General features: G+C 43.5%; 2 protein-coding genes across 2 annotated transcripts in view; both read right to left on the minus strand.

Moving 5' to 3' along the window:
- Positions 1 to 10962: 10962 nt before the first annotated feature.
- Positions 10963 to 19224, minus strand: LOC145400289 (L-proline trans-4-hydroxylase-like). Its single transcript, XM_080272848.1, has 7 exons — positions 19218 to 19224; positions 17229 to 17316; positions 15874 to 16066; positions 14308 to 14402; positions 13314 to 13491; positions 12465 to 12659; positions 10963 to 11067 (listed from the first exon to the last, which is right to left on the minus strand). The coding sequence occupies exons 1-7, from the start codon at positions 19222 to 19224 to the stop codon at positions 10963 to 10965; spliced, it is 861 nt and encodes a 286-aa protein (XP_080128974.1).
- Positions 19225 to 20994: 1770 nt separating this feature from the next.
- Positions 20995 to 21926, minus strand: part of LOC145399976 (L-proline trans-4-hydroxylase-like) — an 8836-nt gene continuing 7904 nt past the window's right edge. The window contains exon 7 of the mRNA XM_080272474.1: positions 20995 to 21096. Within this exon, the coding sequence (XP_080128600.1) occupies positions 20995 to 21096 (102 nt within the window). The remainder of the gene's footprint in view (positions 21097 to 21926) is intronic.

Raw genomic sequence — 21926 nt, forward strand, 5'->3', positions numbered from 1 at the left:
TCCTCAGGTATTGGTCTTAATTAATTGCCCAGGTGTGTTAATAGCGGTGAAGGTGTAGTGCAGATCAATTTCTAATATTTGATAGCCAGGAAATTTCTCAGTTGAACAGTGTGGTTTGATGGGCAGTGAAGTGGCGGGGAACAGAGCGACATGGAGGCGATTTGTTTGTGGCCACCCCTGACGGGATTAAGGCGTCTGGCAGTAGTTAGATAGTTTGATGGGAGGTGGAAGGAAACACATGGATGGGGATTTATGATCTAAGCTGGATTCTCACACTATACTCTTTTCACACTAACTTGGCCTAAAATTGCCGTCTTTCCATCGTCAGTGCCGAGTTGTAACAGTAGATTAACGTTCGAATACGATGATAGTCACGAAGAAGTGCTATGAGAAGGATGGACTGCTGAAATGTCGTCTTTATCTACCACTGAGCTACACGAAACAAGCTGCGAAAGGACGACAATTTGGGCCAAGTTAAGGTGAAAAGAGTATAGTACAGATAAAAGAATCGTTAACTTCCCCTGTCCTTCTCTCATTGCTGGATTGATAGACACGATTGAGTGTGTGTGTGTGTGTGTGTGTGTGTGTGTGTGTGTGTGTGTGTGTGTGTGTGTGGCTCGTATTCTCATCCGTTACGGAAGCTCCCTAACATATCATCCTAAGCGATTTATTTTGCATATTACATCATACTGCCCTCTTCTGTGTTACATAAAGCCTTCCAATATCGCCATACCCTGCATAAATAACGTACAAAAGGATATTAACCAATCAAGTCCAAAAATAAATCGCTAAAGAAGAGGTGTTAGGGAGCTTCCTTACCCGACGAGCATAGACAAGTGGACGGATAGGATGGATTAAGAGAGAGGGAATAGGAGAGGTGATCAGGATGGAGATATACAGAGTTGGATAAATGGGAAGGATTACGAGGAGGATTAGGGAGGAAGGATAAAAAGAGATGGAAAAGGAGAGGATGGTGGGATAGGGAGGGATGATACGGGAGAAGGGGATAGGATGGGAAAGAGAGGAGTAATAGAGATGATGGATAAAGAGGATAGAGAGCGAGAGAAATAGAAGAGGAGGATAGACTAAGAGAAATAAAGACGAGGATAGAGGAAGAGAAATGGAACACAAGGATAGAGAAAGATAGATACGAAGTGACGAAGATGGGAGGATTGTGAGGTCGAGGCAGAGGACAGAGAGAAGGATAAGAGGATAAGGGAAGAGGACACGGCAATAGAAAGGATGGAGGAGGGGAACAGAGAAGGAAATATGAATAGAGAAGATCGAAACAGCAACAGGAAATAGAGAGGAAGAGTGGATAGAGAGGAGGAAGAGAAGGGAACAGCAAGAGGAAGTAGAAAGAGGAACAGTAAGGGAACAGAATGAGGAAATGGAGAGGAAGTGTGGAGAGAGGGGAGAAGGGAATATGAAGGGGAAATGGATAGAACGGATAAGAGAGAGGGGATCGAGAAGAATGAAGAGAGAGAGAGAGAGTAGGTAAGCAAGAAGGATGGTGATGGAAGATAGGATGGATCAGTGCTAATTAAGGTGTCACCTGCCGAGCCTAATTTAGTCCCAAGGTGTGACGGAAGGAAGGGAGGAGGGAGAGAGGAAGAGAGAGAGAAAGAGGGAGAAGGAGAAGGGGTGGGAGAGAGGGTTGGAGGGGGAGGGGGAGGAAAGGAAGGGAAGGGCGGTAGATCGAAGAAATGAGGAGACGGAGGTATGATGAAGCAAGCAAGACAGAATTATCATCATCATCATCATCATCATCATCATTTTAATCATCACCTGTACCCTCATCCCTTACATCATCATCATCATCATCATCATCATCGTCATCACCTGTACCTTCTTCTCTTACATCATCATCATCATCATCATCATCATCACCTGTACCTTCTTCTCTTACATCATCATCATCATCATCATCATCATCATCATCACCTGTACCTTCTTCTCTTACATCATCATCATCATCATCATCATAATTTTAATCATCACCTGTACCCTCATCTCTTACATCATCATCATCATCATCATCATCATCATCATCATCACCTTTACCTTCTTCTCTTACATCATCATCATCATCATCTGTATCCTCTTCTCTTACATCATCATCATCATCATTTTAATCATCACCTGTACCCTCATTTCTTACATCATCATCATCATCATCATCATCATCATTGTAATCATCATCATCATCATCACGTTCGGAGAAAGACGAAGGTGTTCTTAGAAGATACCGGTAATGTGTATGAGAATTTTCATGGCTTTTGGACACACACACACACACACACACACACACACACACACACACACGGAATTCAGTGACATTAACCCCTTCAGACTGAGGATCTCTTACGTATTTCATTCCTGCTGCCTCCAGACGAATTTCTTCAGCTGAAGGGACACTTTTTAAACTGGAGAGGTTAATCGCAGGCCCCGGTTTTCTGTTGAGGAAGCTCCCTAACACCTTTTCGTAAGCGACTTATCCTGTTTATTACACCTTGCAATCCTCTTCTGTGTTACACAAATCCTTCCAATATCGCCATACTCTGCATAAATAACGCACAGAAGGATATTAATCACCCATATCCAAAAATTAATCGCTAAGAAAGAGGTGTTAGGGAGCTTTCTTAGGGAGCTTTCTTAAGTGACGAGAGAGTTAAGGGTAAGAATGTTTCTGGTTCCCTAGCACCTCTTCCTTAGCGATTTATTTTTGGATACGGCCGGTTAACATCAGATTGTATGTTATTTAGGCTAAGTATGGTGTTGTTTGAGTGAATTAATCTATATTGAAGACGATAGTGAGGAGTAATAAGCAAAATAAATCGCTTAGGAAGTGGTGTTAGGGAGCTTCCTTAACTGTGAAGAATATGGACCGCAGTGTCACAATCCATTAATATCCCTTAACTCATTCACCTGGTGTATTTAGCCTGGACTGCTTGGGAAGGGCACGGGTGATGAGTGAGAGGAGTGGAAATGAGCTGAGATGAGCATGGATTTAGGTGGAGTGACAGACATAAATGATGAAGTGAAGGAGGATTGAGGAGGAGGCCGAGGAGGAGATGGAGGGAAGGGGTAGTGAGGTATGTTTGTGAGGGTATGTGAGATTGACCAGGGAGGTGTATGTGAGTGAAGGGGTGTGAGAGAGGGGTGAGAGGGAGACCGAGGATGAATGGAGGGATTGGGTAGGGAGAGACGTGAGTGAAGATGGTGTGAGCTAGATTGAGGGCCGTTGGACTGGAGAGGACAGGGTGATATGGAGGTGATTTGTCTGTGGCCGCCCCTCCTGGGATTAAGGCATCTGGCTTTAGATCGATAGACAGATAGATAGATAGATAGAGAGATAGGTAGGTAGGTAGATTGATAGATAAATAGATGAATAGATAGACAAATAGATCCTTTTATCTTTGACTGCAATGATTTCTCTCAGCTGAAGATAATAGTCTGTAGTTAGTATAAATAGAATTCCTAGTTATACCAATAGCAGAAAAATAGCCACTGAAGCCTATAAAAGCAATGATTTCTCTCAGGTAAACAAAATCTTCATATGTTACTAAAGTACCCAAGCACAGCAGAAGGGTTAATGAAGAAGAAACGTAAAGGAGTAATGAAGAAGGAGAGTAAAAGACTAATGAAGAAGGAAAGTATAGGGGTAATGAAGGAGGAGCGTAAAGGGGTAATGAAGAAGGAAGGCAGAGGGGAAATGAAGACTAAGGGGTGAGTCTGACAGAGAGGTTTGGGAAATGAACGGATGAGGAAGCTTAACCTGTTCAGGTAGAGGAGGTCTTGATTACACCGTTCTTGCTACCATCATACAGTATTACTCACCCTGAAGACTTTTCAAACTGGAAAGATTATATTATATGACCTTCATTAACTAGTCTACAAAAAGTCTTCCCTCAGCTTAATAAAATCGTCTGAGCGGAAAAAAAAAATAAAATAAAGCTAATAACAGAAGCCACCGAATTGAAGGGGTTAAGGAGTGAAACTTTTAAGGACAATTATAACTTTATATTTTATTTTTGCTGTCTTGAAACAATTTTCTTCAGCTCAGGAGAGATTTTTTCGAGTGAAGAGGTTAGATAAAGCCTTTATTAACAACTTCACTACAAAAAGTCTCCCCCTAGCTGAATAAAATCGTCTGGAGGGAGCAGTAAAGCAGTAAAGGGCGTTCCCGGATTGAAGGGGTTAAGGAGAGAGAAATACCCTTTTACGTTCCATCATCATTACCTCTTTATGCTCCTAACCACTTAGCGTTCATCACCCATATCAGTCCCTCATTCCTTTAAATTTCACACCTGTAAATATAATTCATTTCTTTAAAACCTTCCTTACGTTTTCATGTAGCCTAACTCAGCCAATCAATCAACCTTTTTTATCCCTCACCTTTTAAAGGCCCCACCCATTTAAAGGCCCCACCCGTTTAAAGCCCCCGCCCGTTTAAAGCCCCCGCCCGTTTAAAGCCCCCGCCCGTTTAAAGTCCCCACCCGTTTAAAGCCCTTACCCATTTAAAGCCCCCGCCCGTTTAAAGCCCCCGCCCGTTTAAAGCCCCCACCCGTTTAAAGCCCCCACCCGTTTAAAGCCCTTACCCATTTAAAGCCCCCACCCGTTTAAAGCCCCCACCCGTTTAAAGCCCCCACCCGTTTAAAGCCCCCACCCTTTTAAAGCCCCCACCCTTTTAAAGCCCCCACCCTTTTAAAGCCCCCACCCGTTTAAAGCCCCCACCCGTTTAAAGCCCCCACCCGTTTAAAGCCCTTACCCATTTAAAGCCCCCACCCGTTTAAAGCCCTCATCCCTTTAAAATTCTCACTTCTTTACTTCCCTCTTCCTTCTCATCTCCTCTTTCTGTCTCAGCTTCACCCCTTAACCTTTTCTCCCTTTTCCATTCCTCTTCCTTTATATACCTTCCTTCCCCTTATCTATATCCCCACGCTTCTCCCCTCACTCTCACCTCTCCCTCGCATCATACTCCCCTTTCATCTTATCACATATCTGCTTTCCCTCTTTTCAAGCATCTCCCCATCATCTCCCCTGATCCCTAGCATCACCCTCCCATTTACATGCCCTCCCTCCCCTCCTTTCATATCTCTCCCTCCCTCCCCTCCCTCTCCTCCATTCATATCTCTCTCCCTGCCTTTCCTCCATTCATATCTCTCTCCCTGCCTCTCCTCCTTTCATATCTCTCCCCTCTCCCTCCTCTCCTTCCATCTCTCTCTACTGTCATCTTAAATCACACTGAAGCATTCCCCTTCCCTTTGATAGCCCCTTCTCCCCCACCGTGCCTTCTCACCTCCCCTCCCCTCTCCTACCCATTCTTCTCCTCCCTCCCCCTCTCCTCTCCCCTCCTCCTCTACCCTCTCCTTCCCTCTCTCCTGTCCTCCTCCCCCACCCCCGTTTCATCCCTGCGTGTCACGTACGTGTGAGTGTTAGTGGCACCCGGGCCTTGTTCATGGCGAGAAGGGGTGATTTGGAGAAAGAGAGAGAGAGAGAGAGAGAGAGAGAGATTGATGACATGTCGAAAGAGTAATATTATTTGAGCAATGTGGGGAGGGAACATGAAAAGAGAGAGAAGAATGAGGCATGAATGATGGACGGAGGGGAATCTGATATACTCTCTCTCTCTCTCTCTCTCTCTCTCTCTCTCTCTCACCTAATAATTCCAACACTCCTACTCAGCTGAAAAAAAAAAAAACAGCTTGGATACATATAAAAAAAAAAAACACTGACTCTAAATGCGTCAGCTCTACCGTATGAAATAATGTTTTTATTTATCATTATTTTCCTTAGTGTTTCGGTGTTTTGTTTTAATGTCTCTTCTTTCTTAAACACAAGATTATTAATGTTTTTTTATTTGTTTTATTTATTTTTAGACAGGCAGCAGAAAGGGAGGTAATAAAGAGGGATATTAAAGGAAATAGGGAATCATCTTGTTGCGGCTTCACACATGTAAAGGGAAAAAGGTAGATAGATAGGTAGAAAGATTGATAGATAGGCTAGAAGACTACGAGGCAGATAGATAGATAGAGCGCAAATTAAGATAGATAGGGAGTTATCAGAGAGAGGGAGACAGAGAAGGGGGAGGGAAATTAATAGTCATTTGTTTCCCCTTACATGGTGTCCCTAACTCTCTTAATACTTCTTCGTAACCTCATTCTCGTCCTGCATCTCCTCCTCCTCCTCCTCCTCCTCCTCCTCCTCCTCCCCCTCCTCCTCCTCCTCTTCTTCGTTCCCCATTCATTACCCTTTATACCCCCTTCCTTTCCTTACATTCATTCTGTCTTTCCTCCTTCATTCTAGTACTTCATTTTCCTCTCTCTCTCGTAATTTTCTTATTGTCATTCTGTTTCCTTATCTCTTTTCCTGTCTTTTCCTTAATTCCTTTTCCTTCCTTTATTCATCCTTTTTTTTTTTTTTATACTGAATATGTTCATTTTTCACTTCTTTCATTTCCCTTCCTTTCTCTGTTTCCCTCTTTGCTTCCTTGATTGCTTTCTTTAACTTGCTTCTGTTTTCTACTGTCCTACCCTCCTCTTCCTTTCCTTAACACACACACACACACACACACACACACACTCTCTCTCTCTCTCTCTCTCTCTCTCTCTCTCTCTCTCTCTCTCTCTCTCTCTCTCTCTCTCTCACATACTACAGTTCCCTCCCTTCTTTGGCTACATGTACTTTATTCTCCCCCATTTCCTTTCCTCTCCCTTCTCTCCCCTTTCCTCCCTTTCTCTCCCTGTCTCTCCCTTCTGTCCAGTCGCCATCAGGAGCAATAACCAGGTCCCCTCCTAGTAAATCTGTCCATCTAGTTTATGAGAGTATCGCGTGCTTATGAGGCTCCTTCCACTCCCTGTCTGGCTGTCATTGATGCGCCTCTCTCTCTCTCTCTCTCTCTCTCTCTCTCTCTCTCTCTCTCTCTCTCTCTCTCTCTCTCTCTCTGTTCCTGTTTGCTGGAAATGTATGATACTTTGGCCAGTGTTTGCAGTTTTTTTTTCCTGCATTGTTTTTCAGCTGGGTTTTTCTCCCTGTTGTTGTTGTTGTTGTTGTTGTTGTTGTTGTTGTTGTTGTGGTGGTGGTGGTGGTGGTGGTGGTGGTGGTGGTGGCGTCTTTGTTATCATTGTTTATGTTCTGTTTGTCAAAGTTGTTATTATTGTTGGTTCTCACTGTCATGGTTTTTGTCATAGATATTGTTCTCACGTATTCATTCTGATGGTTCTCTGATGGAGTTAGTCACGGCAGCTTTTCATTGGTATTTTCATCGGTATTTTCATTGGTATTTTCCCCCCTCACCTTTGTTGCATTGGACGCGGAGCACTGGAGCAAAAATCCGTCACTACGACTCTATGCTGGAGAGAGACGCCTTCATGTGGTGGCACTGATATACCCAGGCGACGCCACTGCCTGGTTGTGCAGGTGCCCCTGAATTCCCTCCCTATCCCCCGAAAGGAAGATGGTGGACTGCAGAATTTAGCCTGCAGTCCACTGGGTCCACGCGACTAGTATTGCTGCTGCTGTTGCTGCTAATATCACCCAGTCTATTTAAGCCCTTCCATTTCTTGCCGTATTTTAGTATTGAGTCTCATGCACGTGTTGAAAAGTGTGGGGGAAGGACACATCCCTGGCTTACTCGAGAAATTATTGGAAGCCTGTGCCCTCCCCACACCCCACAACACTCTCCCTTTATGAGCACACTCCTGGCCAGCTGTGGGTTAGTATAATCCCTGGGGGTCCACACGTTGTCACAGGAGTTCCCGTAGTGCCTCCCGGTTTACTGAATGAAACACCGTGAGATCGACATACGTTACTAGCAGTCCCGCCTGAAACTCTAGAAGGGGCTGGAGGCTGGGCTGTCTCAGTCCAGACCGTTTAGGTTGTAGGAGACTCACGTTACTATACTGGCAACCATCTGCTTGTTAGAAAAACCGTCTGTCTCTTGGATTTGAAGTGTGGCGCGTTAGCACACTATTTTCACTAACAGGCCACTATCTCTGTAGTGCTGCTGTTGTTATAATAATAATAATTGTTAATATTATTATTATTATTTTTATTTTATTATTATTATTATTATTATTAACGGTATTTGCAAAACCTGGAATATTTGGTTATATTTTAACTTGAAGTGGGAATCTGAACAAAATAACTTCCCCTTTCCCTTCTCATTTTTTCTTCATCCCCATTTCCACTGCCCTTTCCCGTCTCCCCCTCCCCTCCCCACCTTCCCCTCCCCACCTGGCCCTGTGTCGGTCCAAGCCACATACGGTGCTAAAGGTAGATTGTACACTAATTAAAGTTTTATTGACAGATAATTCTTGTCCAGTCTTCTTATCACACTTGTTGGCCATTTCCTGTTTTTCTCCGTTCCTTCCTTAACAGTTCGCCTGCTTTTTCGCCCTTCTCTTCCACCCTTCTCACTCCCTCCTTCCTCTTCCTTCCTCCCTTCTAAGATCTTTCCAGTTCTCCTTCCTTTCTCGCTTCCCTTCCTTCCTTCTCCCTCCCTTTCTCTCCTCCTTTCCTTCCTTCCTTCTCCCTCCTGTTCCTTCCATCTCCCTCCTCGATCCTTTCTTTGCTTCGTAGATCCTTCCCAGTTTCTCCCCATCTCTCCTTGCCCCCCATCCCATCTCCCTTCCCTCATTATCCTACCCTTCCATTCCTTTCCCTTCCTTGTTGTTATTCCCTCCCTCATTCTCCACCTTTGGTCTCTGCTCCATCGTCTTCTCCCCCTCTCCCTTTCTACTCCCTCACTTTCTCCCCAGTCCCTTTCTCCTTATTCCCTACCTTTGCTCTCCACTCCACCAACATTTCTCCCTTTCTTCCTCCCTTCTCAGTCTCTCTCTCCCTACTCCCTGTCGTCGCTCTCCACTCCACCCACATCTTAGCCCTTTCTCCCTCCCTTCACCCCACTCCCCCCTCTCCCTCTCTCCTTCATCCTCATCCCCCCACTTCCTCTCCCACTCCTGACACGAGGGGCCACAGATGGTGTCGAGGGGGCGTACCTGAAGCTAATTAAGCACCTTGATATCATTAGGTACGGTCCTGTACATTAATACACACCTGAACGATAAACAGCGAGAGGGTGAACGCTGACGTTTGAAACACTGTGAGGCGGTCTTTGAATCCCAGCAAACTTTTCAGAAAACTATGTAATATTTTCAGAATTGTCCGACCAACTAAATAATTGTCCTTAACCGTACGCAGTGCTACTTCTTGTTCCCTACTCTCTCTCTCTCTCTCTCTCTCTCTCTCTCTCTCTCTCTCAACTATATGATAATTCCACCCTTGTCTCACTCCCATAACTCCATCAAAATTCTCTCTCTCTCTCTCTCTCTCTCTCTCTCTCTCTCTCTCTCTCTCTCTCTCTCTCTCTCTCTCTCTCTCTCTCTCTCTCTCTCTCTCTCAACTTTATAATAATTCCACCCTTGTCTCACTCCCATAACTCCATCAAAATTCTCTCTCTCTCTCTCTCTCTCTCTCTCTGATCATAGTTTAATGTTCGGCGCGTGTAAGTATTTTCGGCTCCGTTAAATAATTCGGCTTTATTAGATTAAGTACGGCTCGGCGGCGATTAATTTCGGCCCCAAACGAGCGAGGGTAGCCGTAGTGTGTGTGTGTGTGTGTGTGTGTGTGTGTGTGTGTGTGTGTGTGTGTGTGTGTGTGTGTGTGTGTGTGTGTCGATGATTATGCGTTTTGTGGTGATTAAAACGTAAAGGGTGAGAGAGAGAGAGAGAGAGAGAGAGAGAGAGAGAGAGAGAGAGAGAGAGAGAGTCGTTATGCGCTTGTGTGTATATGCTTGGCTTTGTGTTGATTAAAAACGAGAGAGAGAGAGAGAGAGAGAGAGAGAGAGAGAGAGAGAGCAGGTACAAGTGCAGAACATGAGGGAATCTTAATATTGAAACAGGGTGAAAGTTTTTGACCCTGGTGGAGATGTGGACGGAATTTCTGTGTGTGTGTGTGTGTGTGTGTGTGTGTGTGTGTGTGTGTGTGTGTGTGTGTGTGTGTGTGTGTGTGTGTGTGTGTGTGTGGAACAGTCGTAAGTGGAAGAGTAATGGTGGTAGTGGAACAGAGATTAAGTGGAAGCTTTTGTTACGTGCGGAACAGAAATGAGGTGTACGCTTGTGATGGTGGAACAGACTCAGGTAGACAGCTTGTGAGGGTGAGAGAGGGAGTGTGGAACTAGTGGAACAGATATGAGGAGGTGGATTGTAGGAGGAACATGTGGAAGTGGCGGGCTCGTGGTGGTGGTGGAACAGATATAAGTAAAGGGAATTGACAGAAAAAATTGGTTTGTGGAACAGACATAATGGTTTGTGGTTTTAATTACATAAAGGGAGGACGTGTGATGGTGGTGGGACAGACAGAAGTATGTACGTTTTGATAGTAATGGTATGGAGGAACAGACACAGGAATGGTGGTAGAATGGTGGAACAGACAACAGTAATGGTAGTAGACTAGTAGTATGGTGGAACAGACAACGGTATTAGTTGGCAGTATGGTGGAACAGACAACAGTAATGGTAACAGTATAGGTGGAAGTGAAACACCTATGATTTCCATGGAAGCGACAATGCTGTATGTCTTAAATGTGGTCAGGATAGTGGGAAACTTGCCAGGATAGGGGGAATTGTGCTCTGTGATGCTTGAATTCCCTGTAATGTAAGTTTCAGGGCAGGTTCTTATCTTCCCTATATACGTTATTGAAGTGGATACCTTAATGTTTCCAGAGCAGAGGGAAATTACACTTCAAACAGTTCTTCAGGTGTTTCAGGTGTAATTCTTAAGGACAATATTCTTTCGTGTAGATTGTGGGGTACGTTATCATCATCCTCGTTTGCCCTACAGGAGTGGTTTAATATGATCGTTATCGGAGTGAAGGGTTTAATATTGTCAAAGTAGTGGGATGTATACGTCATAGTGCAAAGTCCTCAAGTGTTGCATCTCCATCAGGCCTCAGATCTCTTTAGTGTAGGTTGTGGTGCAGGTGTTCATCATCTTCATACACCATAAACCACTTCCCCTCCATGTCCCTCACCACGTCACACTCCAGCAGGGCCGAGTCATCCACCTGCACCGGAAGGAGAAAAATGATAACCAGGTATTATATATATATATCGGTGAAAGAGGATTTGCACCCCAGGAAAGAATGCAGTTTACAGATTTTTCAAAGATTTCCTCTAATATTTCTTTGTGTGTGTATCAGCATCTAGAAGAGTGCTAATGTCCTTCCTGAAGTTTAGAGTCGATAAATTAAGTTAAATTAGGAGTTTACCCCTTAATTTAAGTGCTGGACAAGGGCGCCTTCACGTGGTGGCACCGATGTAACTGGGTGGCTCAAGTGCCAGGTTATACAAACGTCTAAGCTACTTCCCTATCCCCTAAAAGGAGGATTTTGGACCGCAAGAGAAGGGGAACTTAAGCATACAGTTCACCGGGTTCACATTTCAGATGAACCTGGGGCTACGACATCAGCAGCATTATTAACAAGAAGCCCATAATTTCCCTCGACCATCAAGCCCATTAATTTTTATTCTTTATCTAATTAAGCCTGAAACTCCATACCTACCTTTTTTCTCCGAGTTGTACGGGAATTTCAGCGCCCAGTGCTTTAGTAGTGTCGTTTTACATACCTAATAGAATACCAGTGCGATTAAGACCTCTAGCACGAGTGACCCCTCTTTTAAGCTAACTTCAGTCATATAGAGATAGCAGGAGTACGTAAACAGGACGCAACTGCACAGACTGGGGTTGATGCACTGTGTTTCTGATGCTCTGAATGTGGGCTGTGCAAGGTTGTAGTGGAGACAGATGTACTTTTTAGGTCGTGGTGCTAGAGGGTGACTGTGTGTGTGTGTGTGTGTGTGTGTGTGTGTGTGTGTGTGTGTGTGTGTGTGTGTGTGTGTGTGTGTTTGTGTGTAGCCTGAAAAATGAATCCTAGATGATGTTAGAGCTTGAGGTAGAGAGTGGTACAGTCAAGGAAAGAAGTTCGTCTAATTTTTCACCTCTCCTGCTTTTAATTTTCTTCGACTGGCAAATATTCCAGAGTTGAGAGAGGCTTTTTTTTTTTTCTGTTCATAGATGATTTTCTTTTATTTGATTCGTCAGGAACTAGTGTCGAAATTTTCAAAAGTGTGCAGGTAGACGCGGTGAATTAGTAGGCGAATATTTGACACTGATTTCACCGCTGACCCACCCCCTATCCTCCCCAGTTCCGTAGTTACATTAGGTTTCAAGTTTTTAGCAGTATTTTTAGATGCAGATGATTTTGTATAGTAAATATATACTTAGTTACCGGAAGTACCATTATATATACCGTATTCGTCTGTCTCTCCAGTTGAATATGATCAGACACAACGCTGCCAAATTCGTCGAAGCCTAAAGCCTATCTATGAACGAGGAACTTAGGAGAATGGCAGGGTCAGTGGAGTATAGGGCTGCAATTCTCTTGACCTAAGGGAGTCGTACCTTGGTCATGGGCGTGTAGCGAGGGTGGTGGTGCTCCAGGTAAGGGTCGTTGGATCGCTTGTTGAAGGCCACGATGAAGACCCAGCGGCGGCGATCGGAGTGGTTCTGGTCGGAGGTGTGCAGGAGGTTGCAGTGGAAAAACAGTACGTCACCCGCCTTCATCTCGACGTATACGTGATCACACACTTTCTTGGCCTGGCGAGGAAGGAAAAAATATGAAGACTGAATTGAGGAGCAGTTCGACTTTATCGTTTGTGAGTTTCCCTCAGCGATATCAATTCGTCTGCCAGTGGACATAATCACATTAATCACGTCTTTCTCTACGGAGGTTAGGTTAGGTTAGGTTAGGATGGGTTGGGTTAGGTTAAGGTACCGGTAGGTTAGGTTAGGTGAGGTTAGGTTAGGATGGGTTAGTTTAGGTTAAGTTAGGTTAGGTTCACCCTCAGTTGAACAGATCGTCTAGTTTGTGTAAATTAAAGCTATCTTCTTCTCTCCTTTTCCGTCCATTCCTGTATTCCTCACCTAAGCCTATATTTCACCTTACCTCTGTTCCTTATCTGACCTGTATTTCTCTGTTCTTTACTCCATTGCTTCTTTACGTATATCTTTTATCACCTACATTGCATACTCGTATGTTCCTTTCTTGATTATTTATCCACTCCTATATTTCTTCCTTATCTAAATCCTCATCTCGCATTATATTACACCAAATCTATACGGTATATATACCTCTCCAAGTCTGCTCCGAACTGACTTTTGAAACCGACATGAGTTCTTTCCTTTCTTTCTCAAATTCTTCCAAACTTATGTTCCTCTCCTCCTGTATTCCTCCTATCCTCCTCCTCTCACCTGTTCGACTCTCTCCAAGTCTGCTCCGAATTGCTCTCCGATGTGGCCGTGATCCACCCTGCCCATCTTGTGTGATCCTGCCAACACCTGAAGACACCCATTGCCCTTGTCTGCGTCGTCAATAGGGATAAACACAGACCCCATATCGGGAAAGAGGCACCCGTTGTTGTACCAGTAGCTGCGGAGAAGAGGAATTGTGTGGATCGATTGTCCTGTGTTGTGGAGTTGAAACCCTTATTTATTTATTTATTTATTTGTTTATGTATTTATGTATGGATGGCTGTATTTATTTTATTTTTCATACTTGGGAAAATGGTGTTACTGATGATGATGAGGGTCATGCTGATGGTGATGATGATGATGATGATGATGATGATGATGATTTTTGTTATTATTATTATTATTATTATTATTATTATTATTATTATTATTAATTATTATTATTATTGTTTTTTCATACTTGGGAATAATAATAAAGATGATGATTCACATATTTTTTTTCATGTCTAGAAAGAATGATGATGATGATGATGACGATGATAAAGGGAGATTGCTTTAAGGCCCGTACATCCGTTACATATTATCTATAGCGATTTATTCCTCTTGTCACACAGAATAGAGGCTGCCTGCCCTTGTGCCAGTAGTTGCGGGGGGAAAATAATAATATGGATGATTTGTCCTGTGATGTAGAATCGAGACTGAATAGGAGAGGAAAGTTACATACAAAATCATCTCCATCCTTTAGTATTAACATATTATTATTTTATTTTTGCTAAAGTTATATTATTCTCTGCTTTGGAAATATTACTCGAAGTTATCTGTTACTCATTCATTGTGTACGTCTCTCTCTCTCTCTCTCTCTCTCTCTCTCTCTCTCTCTCTCTCTCTCTCTCTCTCTCCATACATACATCCACATTCTCTTCATCTATCTACCTATTATCAATCTATCTCTCTTCCCCAGTAAGGACCCCCACAAAACAACTCATCCACTCACCCATAATCCTGGTGCCAGACGAAGGTGCCTCCAGTGTGTGCCTCTTTCATGATCAGCTTGGTGTGGTAGTGATATGTCTCGTCCCCGCCCATTAGCTAAGGGAGGAGAGCACCATTAGACATATCCACTTAAGGGGGAGAAGCACCCTTAGATAAATCCTGGTAAGGGGAGGGTTTGTTTGGTTGGTATTTATGGCTATCGGCCACATGATAGGCCATTAAGCCAAAAAATATATATACATTATCTACACTTACATGCACTAAGCCAAAAAATATATATACATTATCTACACTTACATGCACTTCACATTGTACAGTATATATCCTACAATATCTATGTGCCAGTTCTCTAGAGCAGTAGAACTGCCAATTTAAGGAGACGACAAAACAGGAGCAGTAGGGCTCGAAGGCTATGGAGGCTGACAGAAGGTTATGCTGTCGAATCGCTGGAGTCCGAGTCTGAGTCAGAGTTAGGACCGGTGGATAGATGGGACTTCACGACCCCGAGGGTGTAAGAGAGGATACGGTACTCCTCGGGGCCGGTTACAACCTGGAGGGACCCCCGGCGCAGCTCGGTGAAAGAGAGCAATGCCCGCCGATAGTCCCCTCTGGCATACTCAGGCTCGCCGGCTTCCTCTGGTGCCGAGCCCTCATAATGACGCAGCTGGTCCTCTAAGATCTCGAGGCCCAGCTGGGGGAGGGAGGCAAAGTCATCCCAAGATAACTGTCGGCCCGAGCTTGTAGGCTGTAGACTCGCCGATGCCTGGCTCTCTGGTGGAGGACTGGTCACAGAAGGAGGCGCCACTGAAGTCACAGGGTCGTCGGGAGCAGCAACAGCAGGTGGCGAGGAGGGTGTGACATCCCCCACCTCCATGGGCACCTCAGGGAGTGGCTGAGAGGCAGACTGACGGGAGACGGCACGCCCCGACAGCTGGATCCTTGTCGGGGGAGTAGAGGGCTGCAGCTGCAGTACCCTCGGAACCAGGGAGGTGGGGGTTGCAGATGACCCCAAGGGGAGGGGGAAGCTCCATTAGATGTATTCCCTAGTGACTGAGAACTTACGGGTGTCATTTTGAGTATGGATGGAAAGACTTGAGAAGCCCAATATTTCAGCCTTATATTCACGCCACTTCTTCGTCTGTTTGTATCTATTCCTTCGTCAGTTTGTATCTATCTGTGTACCTGTCTGTCTGTTTTTATCTATCTGTGGAACTGTGTCCATCTGTCGTCTGTCTGTCTATCTAGGTACCGCTATTTATGTACGTCTCTGTTCTTATTATTTATTTTTTTGATTATGTACCACGTGAACCGCAACACTCAAAATACAGCCTAGTGTGTAAAGGAACTATTAATCATGGTATAAAGGAACAATTAATCAAGGTGTACAGGAACTTTTGATCAAGGTGTAAAGGAACTATTGATCAAGGTGTAAAGGAACTATTAATCAAGGTGTAAAGGAACAATTGATCACGGCGTAAAGGAACTATTAATCAAGGTGTAAAGGAACAATTGATCACTGCGTAAAGGAACAATTAATCAAGGTGTACAGGAACAATAATTGGCGTACCTGTTCCATGGTTCCGGCGATCCTTTGCGTCCTGGCCAGCACCCCGGTGATGTCGTGGCCGGGGTGGTTCCACAGAGACATTTTGTTCGAGCGGTTGTTCCCGTCGTAGCGGCTGAACTTGTACTTTTGAACGCCTTCCGGATCCTCAAGAGCCGCCCGCACCTTCCGTAGCTCCTCTTGGCTGATCATGTCCCTGGAATTTATTGGCTGGAATTTACCGGTATTGATTATATCCCTAGAATTTATTGTGTCTGGAATTTACTGATCCTTTCCCTGGAATATATTGTCTCTGCAATTTGTTGGTCATGTTCCTGGAATTTATTGTGTGGAATTTGTTGTGTCTGAAATTATTATGTCCCGGGAGTTTATTATTTTCCTGGAATTTATTGATCATGTCCCTGGGATTTATTTTCTGGAATTTATTGATCATGTCCCTGGAATTTATTGTCTGGATTTTATTGATCATGTCCCTGGAATTTATTATCTGGAATTTATTGATCATGTCCCTGGAATTTATTGCCTCTGGAATGTATTGATCATGTTCCTGGAATTTATTGTCTGGAATTTATTGATCATGCCCCTGGAATTTATTATCTGGAATTTATTGTCTCTGGAATTTATTGATCATGTCCCTGGAATTTATTGTCTGGAATTTATTGATCATGTCCCTGGAATTTGTTGTGTCTGGAATTTATTGATCATGTCCCTGGAATTTATTGTTCAAGTCTCTGGAATTATCTGGAATTTATTGATCTTGTCACGGGAATTTATCGTCTGGAATTTATTGATCACGTCTCAGGAATTTATTGATCCAGTCCGTAGAATTTATCGTCTGGAATTTATTTATCATGTCCGTGGAAATTAAATCACGCTAATATCACCATACTCTGCATTAATAACATACAAAACGATATTACCCAGCCGTATCCAGAAATAAATCGCTAAGGAAGAGGTGTTAGGGAGCCTCCTTACCCCACGAGAATACGGGCCATTCCCTCAGTTCCCTCGTTACCTAAGAAATACTAAGTCGGAGGCAGCACGTCGTTAAGGGAGAGGTCGGTAAGGGTCAAACTTGGAAGATCATTATGTGTGTGTGTGTGTGTGTGTGTGTGTGTGTGTTTGAGAGAGAGAGAGAGAGAGAGAGAGAGAGAGAGAGAGAGAGAGAGGACGTGTGTATGAGGCAAGGACAGACAGATAGATAGATAGACAGAGAGAGAGGGACTGAGAGAAAGTTTGTGAGGTGTAGGTGGATAGTTATAGACAGATAAAAAGAGAAAGAGCGGAGAGAACGTGTGTGTGAGGTACTGTGTAGGTAGGTAGGCAGGTAGAGAGAGAGAGAGAGAGAGAGGCCCCACCTGACGATGATGTAGCCGTGAGTGTTGTAAGCCTCCTTCATGGCCTTCGTCACCTGCCACTTTCCCGCCTCATACCTGACCTCGGCACCTGAAAAAGATAATTAGTGTTTACCTGGATTTTTATAGCGTTAGATTTCCTTAACCCTTTCAGCCGTACGACTCATTTTTACATAATTCTTGACCATCATCATCGTCGTCATCGTAATCATCATCGTCATCAACATCATCATCGCCATCATCCTTTCCTTATTAAATGAGCCACACACTCATTCACTCACGATTCAAGCCCACGGAATCCTGGCTATCCTTCACTTCACGGGCCATATTTTAAGTCTCATAGATTTCGTAACACCATCTATTAAGCGATTTATTTTACATATTACATCTGAAGTCTCCTCTGTGCTGCTTACATCGTTTTTATATCTTTCTTTGCATCAAGAACAGTTAGGATACTCAGGTGTAAGGTAGAGAACAAATAGCTGAATAAAAGGTGATACGGAAAGTACAGTGCCACTAAGAATAGCCTCTGAAATCTAATACTTCTTATCCGATCATTCTCACCTCGCCTTCCCTCACCATCACTCACAATTCTTTTCCATACTTTTAGTGATTTCAAAATGAATCATACTGCATCACAACTCTCCCCCACTCGCAAACATATCCATTCTCCTTCACTATACTCCATTCACCTTAACCTGGCCCAGATATTTAGCCTTTTGCACCTTATTTCACGTGGTTCAGTGGCAAAGAATTCAATGGTATGGTTCTACATCCTTCCCATAGCGTTAACTCGTAGCAACATATTCTAGTGCTAGTCTGTTGCTACATCTCAGCATTCACGATGGAAAGATGGCAGTTTCAGGCCAAGTTAGAGTAAATAGAGTATACTACAGCTCTATTATCGCTACCTCTAACTCTAATTTGGAATAGAGTATAATGTTAGACAAGGTGAGGGAGAACAGGCAGGTATGGAAAGGTGTGCTAAGTCAGGGAGGGTGATAGTGTGTGTGTGTGTGTGTGTGTGTGTGTGTGTTGAGACGAGAAAACTGACTCTCTCTCTCTCTCTCTCTCTCTCTCTCTCTCTCTCTCTCTCTCTCTCTCTCTCTCTAACAGAAGACAAAGGCGAGTAAGAAAGAGATCAAGATACAAATGGTAGTTTGATAAAGGAAATGATAAGAATTTGATAAGAAATAAAAGATATAGTTATTCAATCTACTCTTTCGAACGATAAAAGCCACAGTTTGCCGATATTCTCACTAGCACCTCTTCCTTAGCGATTTATTTTGGGGTGTGGGTGGTTAACATCATTTTGTATGTTATGCCGAGGATGGTGATATGGGAATGATTTAAGATGGCACAGAAGGGGAGGGTAGGGCGTAATCAGCAAAATAAATCGCTTAGGAAGAGGTGTAAGGCGGCTTCCATAATCGAGGAGAGTACCATAGAGTGAGGTTAGTATGCGTGACAGGACAAGAAGAGTGACTTTATTATACGTCACTCTTAAGGAAGGGAATGTCACGCTCATTCTGATCACTTCACACTTTTCTTCAGTAATTTTGGTTTCTAACAATTATCTAACAATTTTTCAGTCACACAAATTTGGAAGCCACAATTAAGCTTATCATTTCGTGTCAATTTCCTCTCAAGGTCTTCACTTTTTTCTGTTTTTTTTATATTTCTTTTCTTAACGTGATCGAAAGTTTTATAGAAAGTTTTCTGAATATAGTTTTCCCTTCACTCAAACGCCTGCAATATAGCTCAGTGATAGAGGGAATTTTGGCTTGAAGAGAGAGAGAGAGAGAGAGAGAGAATGGTATCCTTGCCTACTCGAGGACGCTCCACGCATACAAGAATAGACACCTATAACTTATCATAAATTTGGTTAAGATCCTTTATAAATGGTAAAAGTGGTTAAAATCTTTCATAAATGCGACCCCCTGATCAACCACATGCAACATAGGCTTACCCTGCATGTTGAACTGGACCCACCTTGCATGTTGCACTGTTCAGACACACTATGCCTCCTCCTCTCAGACTCGCTTAACACACACTGCACTCACTCTTGGCCGCACTCCCTCACCCTCACGTCAAGGTCATGTTTATCTAACTTATAAGACGCTGCGCGCGCGCACACACACACACACACACACACACACACACACACACACACATTCTGATTAGTGGATAGGCCTAGATATTAAGGTGTTTGGGAGGAGAAGGAAGGGAGGCCGAGAAGGAGATAGACAAGCTGCGAGATTACGTAGAGAGGTGTGTCGTGGGAAAAAGGGTTGTTACTGATTAGGGACAGATATAACAAGAGGTTCTATTCTCGTGGCTGCCCCCCCTCACAGGATGCGGCGTTAGACAGTAGACAGGTAATTAGATAACCATGATAAAAACCAATGCCAAATATTATAAGGATTTTTTTTTTATTGCCTCTACTTAAGCTCTTGGGCCCGCCAGGAGTGAAGGGGTTAATGGAGGCTTTATCGAACCTCCCCAGTCAGAAAATAAATAAATAAATAAATAAATAAATAATCACTGCGAAGATGAATAAAATCGTCTGAAAAAATATAACAGAAAAATGCGTCATCAGATGGAAGGGGTTCAATGTGTTCCCTCGAGTGGGATTTAGTCCAGATGAGGGAAATGGGGTATCTGGCCCATCTCGGAGGTGTTGATAAGGTGACCGCTTATCTGCTCACGTAAGGCGCAAGGACACCGCCGGCCGTGTGTGTGTGTGTGTGTGTGTGTGTGTGTGTGTGTGTGTGTGTGTGTGTGTGTGTGTGTGTGAACAGGGTGACTCAAAATTTTTTATCCAATTATAACCAAACTTGGTGGAGGGATTGAAGGGCAGGCAAGGGGCTGACCTCTTGCTTTGAGAACACACACACACACACACACACACACACACACACACATACATTTAAAGACTCCTGGTTCTTTCTCAGTAGGGTGTTCTGAATATTGCACTGCTCTCACCACCCCCCCAAACAACCAACCGGGCAAAATGAATAATATATGAAGGGTGAGGATTCCCCTTTTTGTCACCGTCACCTTTATACATCAAAAAATTATACACTCCCTGCCCTTCTTCAGGTATCGCATCTTCATTAAGGCATACACTGAAAAGTCGAAGGCCCATATGTCAGGTAAAGAAGCTCCCAAACACCTCTTCCAAAGCGATTGATTTTGCATATTACTCCTTACTATTCTATTCTGTGTTGCATAATTCCATCAAACATCGCCATACTCAGCATAAAACAATCAGACATATTTGCATACATTTATTTTGTTTTATAATGACCTAAAAAATCACCTTAGTTAGTACAGTAAGTGTATCGGGTTTAGGATGATAGGGATGTGGATAAAAATAGATAGATAGATAGGGACATAGATAGAGATAGATGTGGATATGGCTGTAGATATAGATATGTAAAGAAATTGAATCCCCTGGAGAAGTGAAGGTGAATAACAAAAGTAACCCCAAAGTCTCTTCTCGATCTTAACCTGCATCATTAGATTCTAGTCCAGAAAGTAAAGCAAATCACAGCTCAGGTGTACAATAAAGTTAATAATGTAAACTTACTCAGCTAAAGTTAAACTCGTTCTGACATTAAAGAAATAAAATATGTATAAATAAACCACTAGGAACATAAAGTCAACCTGAACGGATTTATTGCTGAAGTTTTGACATTTCTTGGTGTCATAATAAAACCATTGAGGGGAAACTAGTGAGTGAGATCCAGGGCGTGCGTGGGGGGTCTTAGTGGACGGTGCGGGGGCTGGTCACGTCCTCTTCGTATTTCATAAACCACTTCCCCTCGAGGCTCTTCTCCTTGCACGCCAACACAGCAGAGTCGTCAACCTAACCCGGAAGAGGAAAGAGGGAAGGTAGATTAGGTGGTTATAGCAGAATGATTTAAGAGTAATTTTTTTTTGTGTGTAACTTTGAGAGGAAAGAAATTATAAGCTCTGTGTTACTTGAATTTTGGTTGTAGGAATTTGTGTGTGTGTGTGTGTGTGTGTGTGTGTGTGTGTGTGTGTGTGTGTGTGTGTGTGTGTGTGTGTGTGTGTGTGTGTGTGTGTGTGTGCCGGATATTTATCTTTATATCTAGGTTCATAGTAGACAGAATTTAGGAACCCTTAGCCTAACGGAGGAATATATTGATGTAATTCTGGGTAAGGGGAATTGATGGTTGGCATTTAAGGGATGGTAGTGGTTCAGACATAGGTATTTTAGGGATGACAGTGGTTCAGACTTTGGTATTTAAGGGATGGTAGTGGTTCAGACATAGGTATTTTAGGGATGGTAGTGGTTCAGACTTAGGTATTTAAGGGATGGTAGTGGTTCAGACATGGGTATTTAAGGGATGGTAGTGGTTCAGACATAGGTATTTTAGGGATGGTAGTGGTTCAGACTTAGGTATTTTAGGGATGGTAGTGGTTCAGACATAGGTATTTTAGGGATGGTAGTGGTTCAGACATGGGTATTTAAGGGATGGTAGTGGTTCAGACATTGGTATTTAAGGGATGGTAGTGGTTCAGACATGGGTATTTAAGGGATGGTAGTGGTTCAGACATGGGTATTTAAGGGATGGTAGTGGTTCAGACATGGGTATTTTAGGGATGGTAGTGGTTCAGACATTGGAATTTTAGGGATGGTAGTGGTTTAGACATGGGTATTTAAGGGATGGT

This window comes from Coenobita brevimanus, chromosome 51 (assembly GCF_032717465.1).
Source record: "Coenobita brevimanus isolate Jiangsu-jjx chromosome 51, ASM3271746v2, whole genome shotgun sequence".
NCBI classification, from domain to species: domain Eukaryota; kingdom Metazoa; phylum Arthropoda; class Malacostraca; order Decapoda; family Coenobitidae; genus Coenobita; species Coenobita brevimanus.

Excerpts from the sequence above, each read along its gene's own strand:
- LOC145400289 (XM_080272848.1), bottom strand. Across the intron at positions 14,403-15,873 it reads TCGCCGGAACCATGGAACAG|CTAATGGGCGGGGACGAGAC; the intron begins GTACGCCAATTA and ends CTCCTCCCTTAG. Across the intron at positions 13,492-14,307 it reads GTCTGGCACCAGGATTATGG|CTACTGGTACAACAACGGGT; the intron begins GTGAGTGGATGA and ends TCTTCTCCGCAG.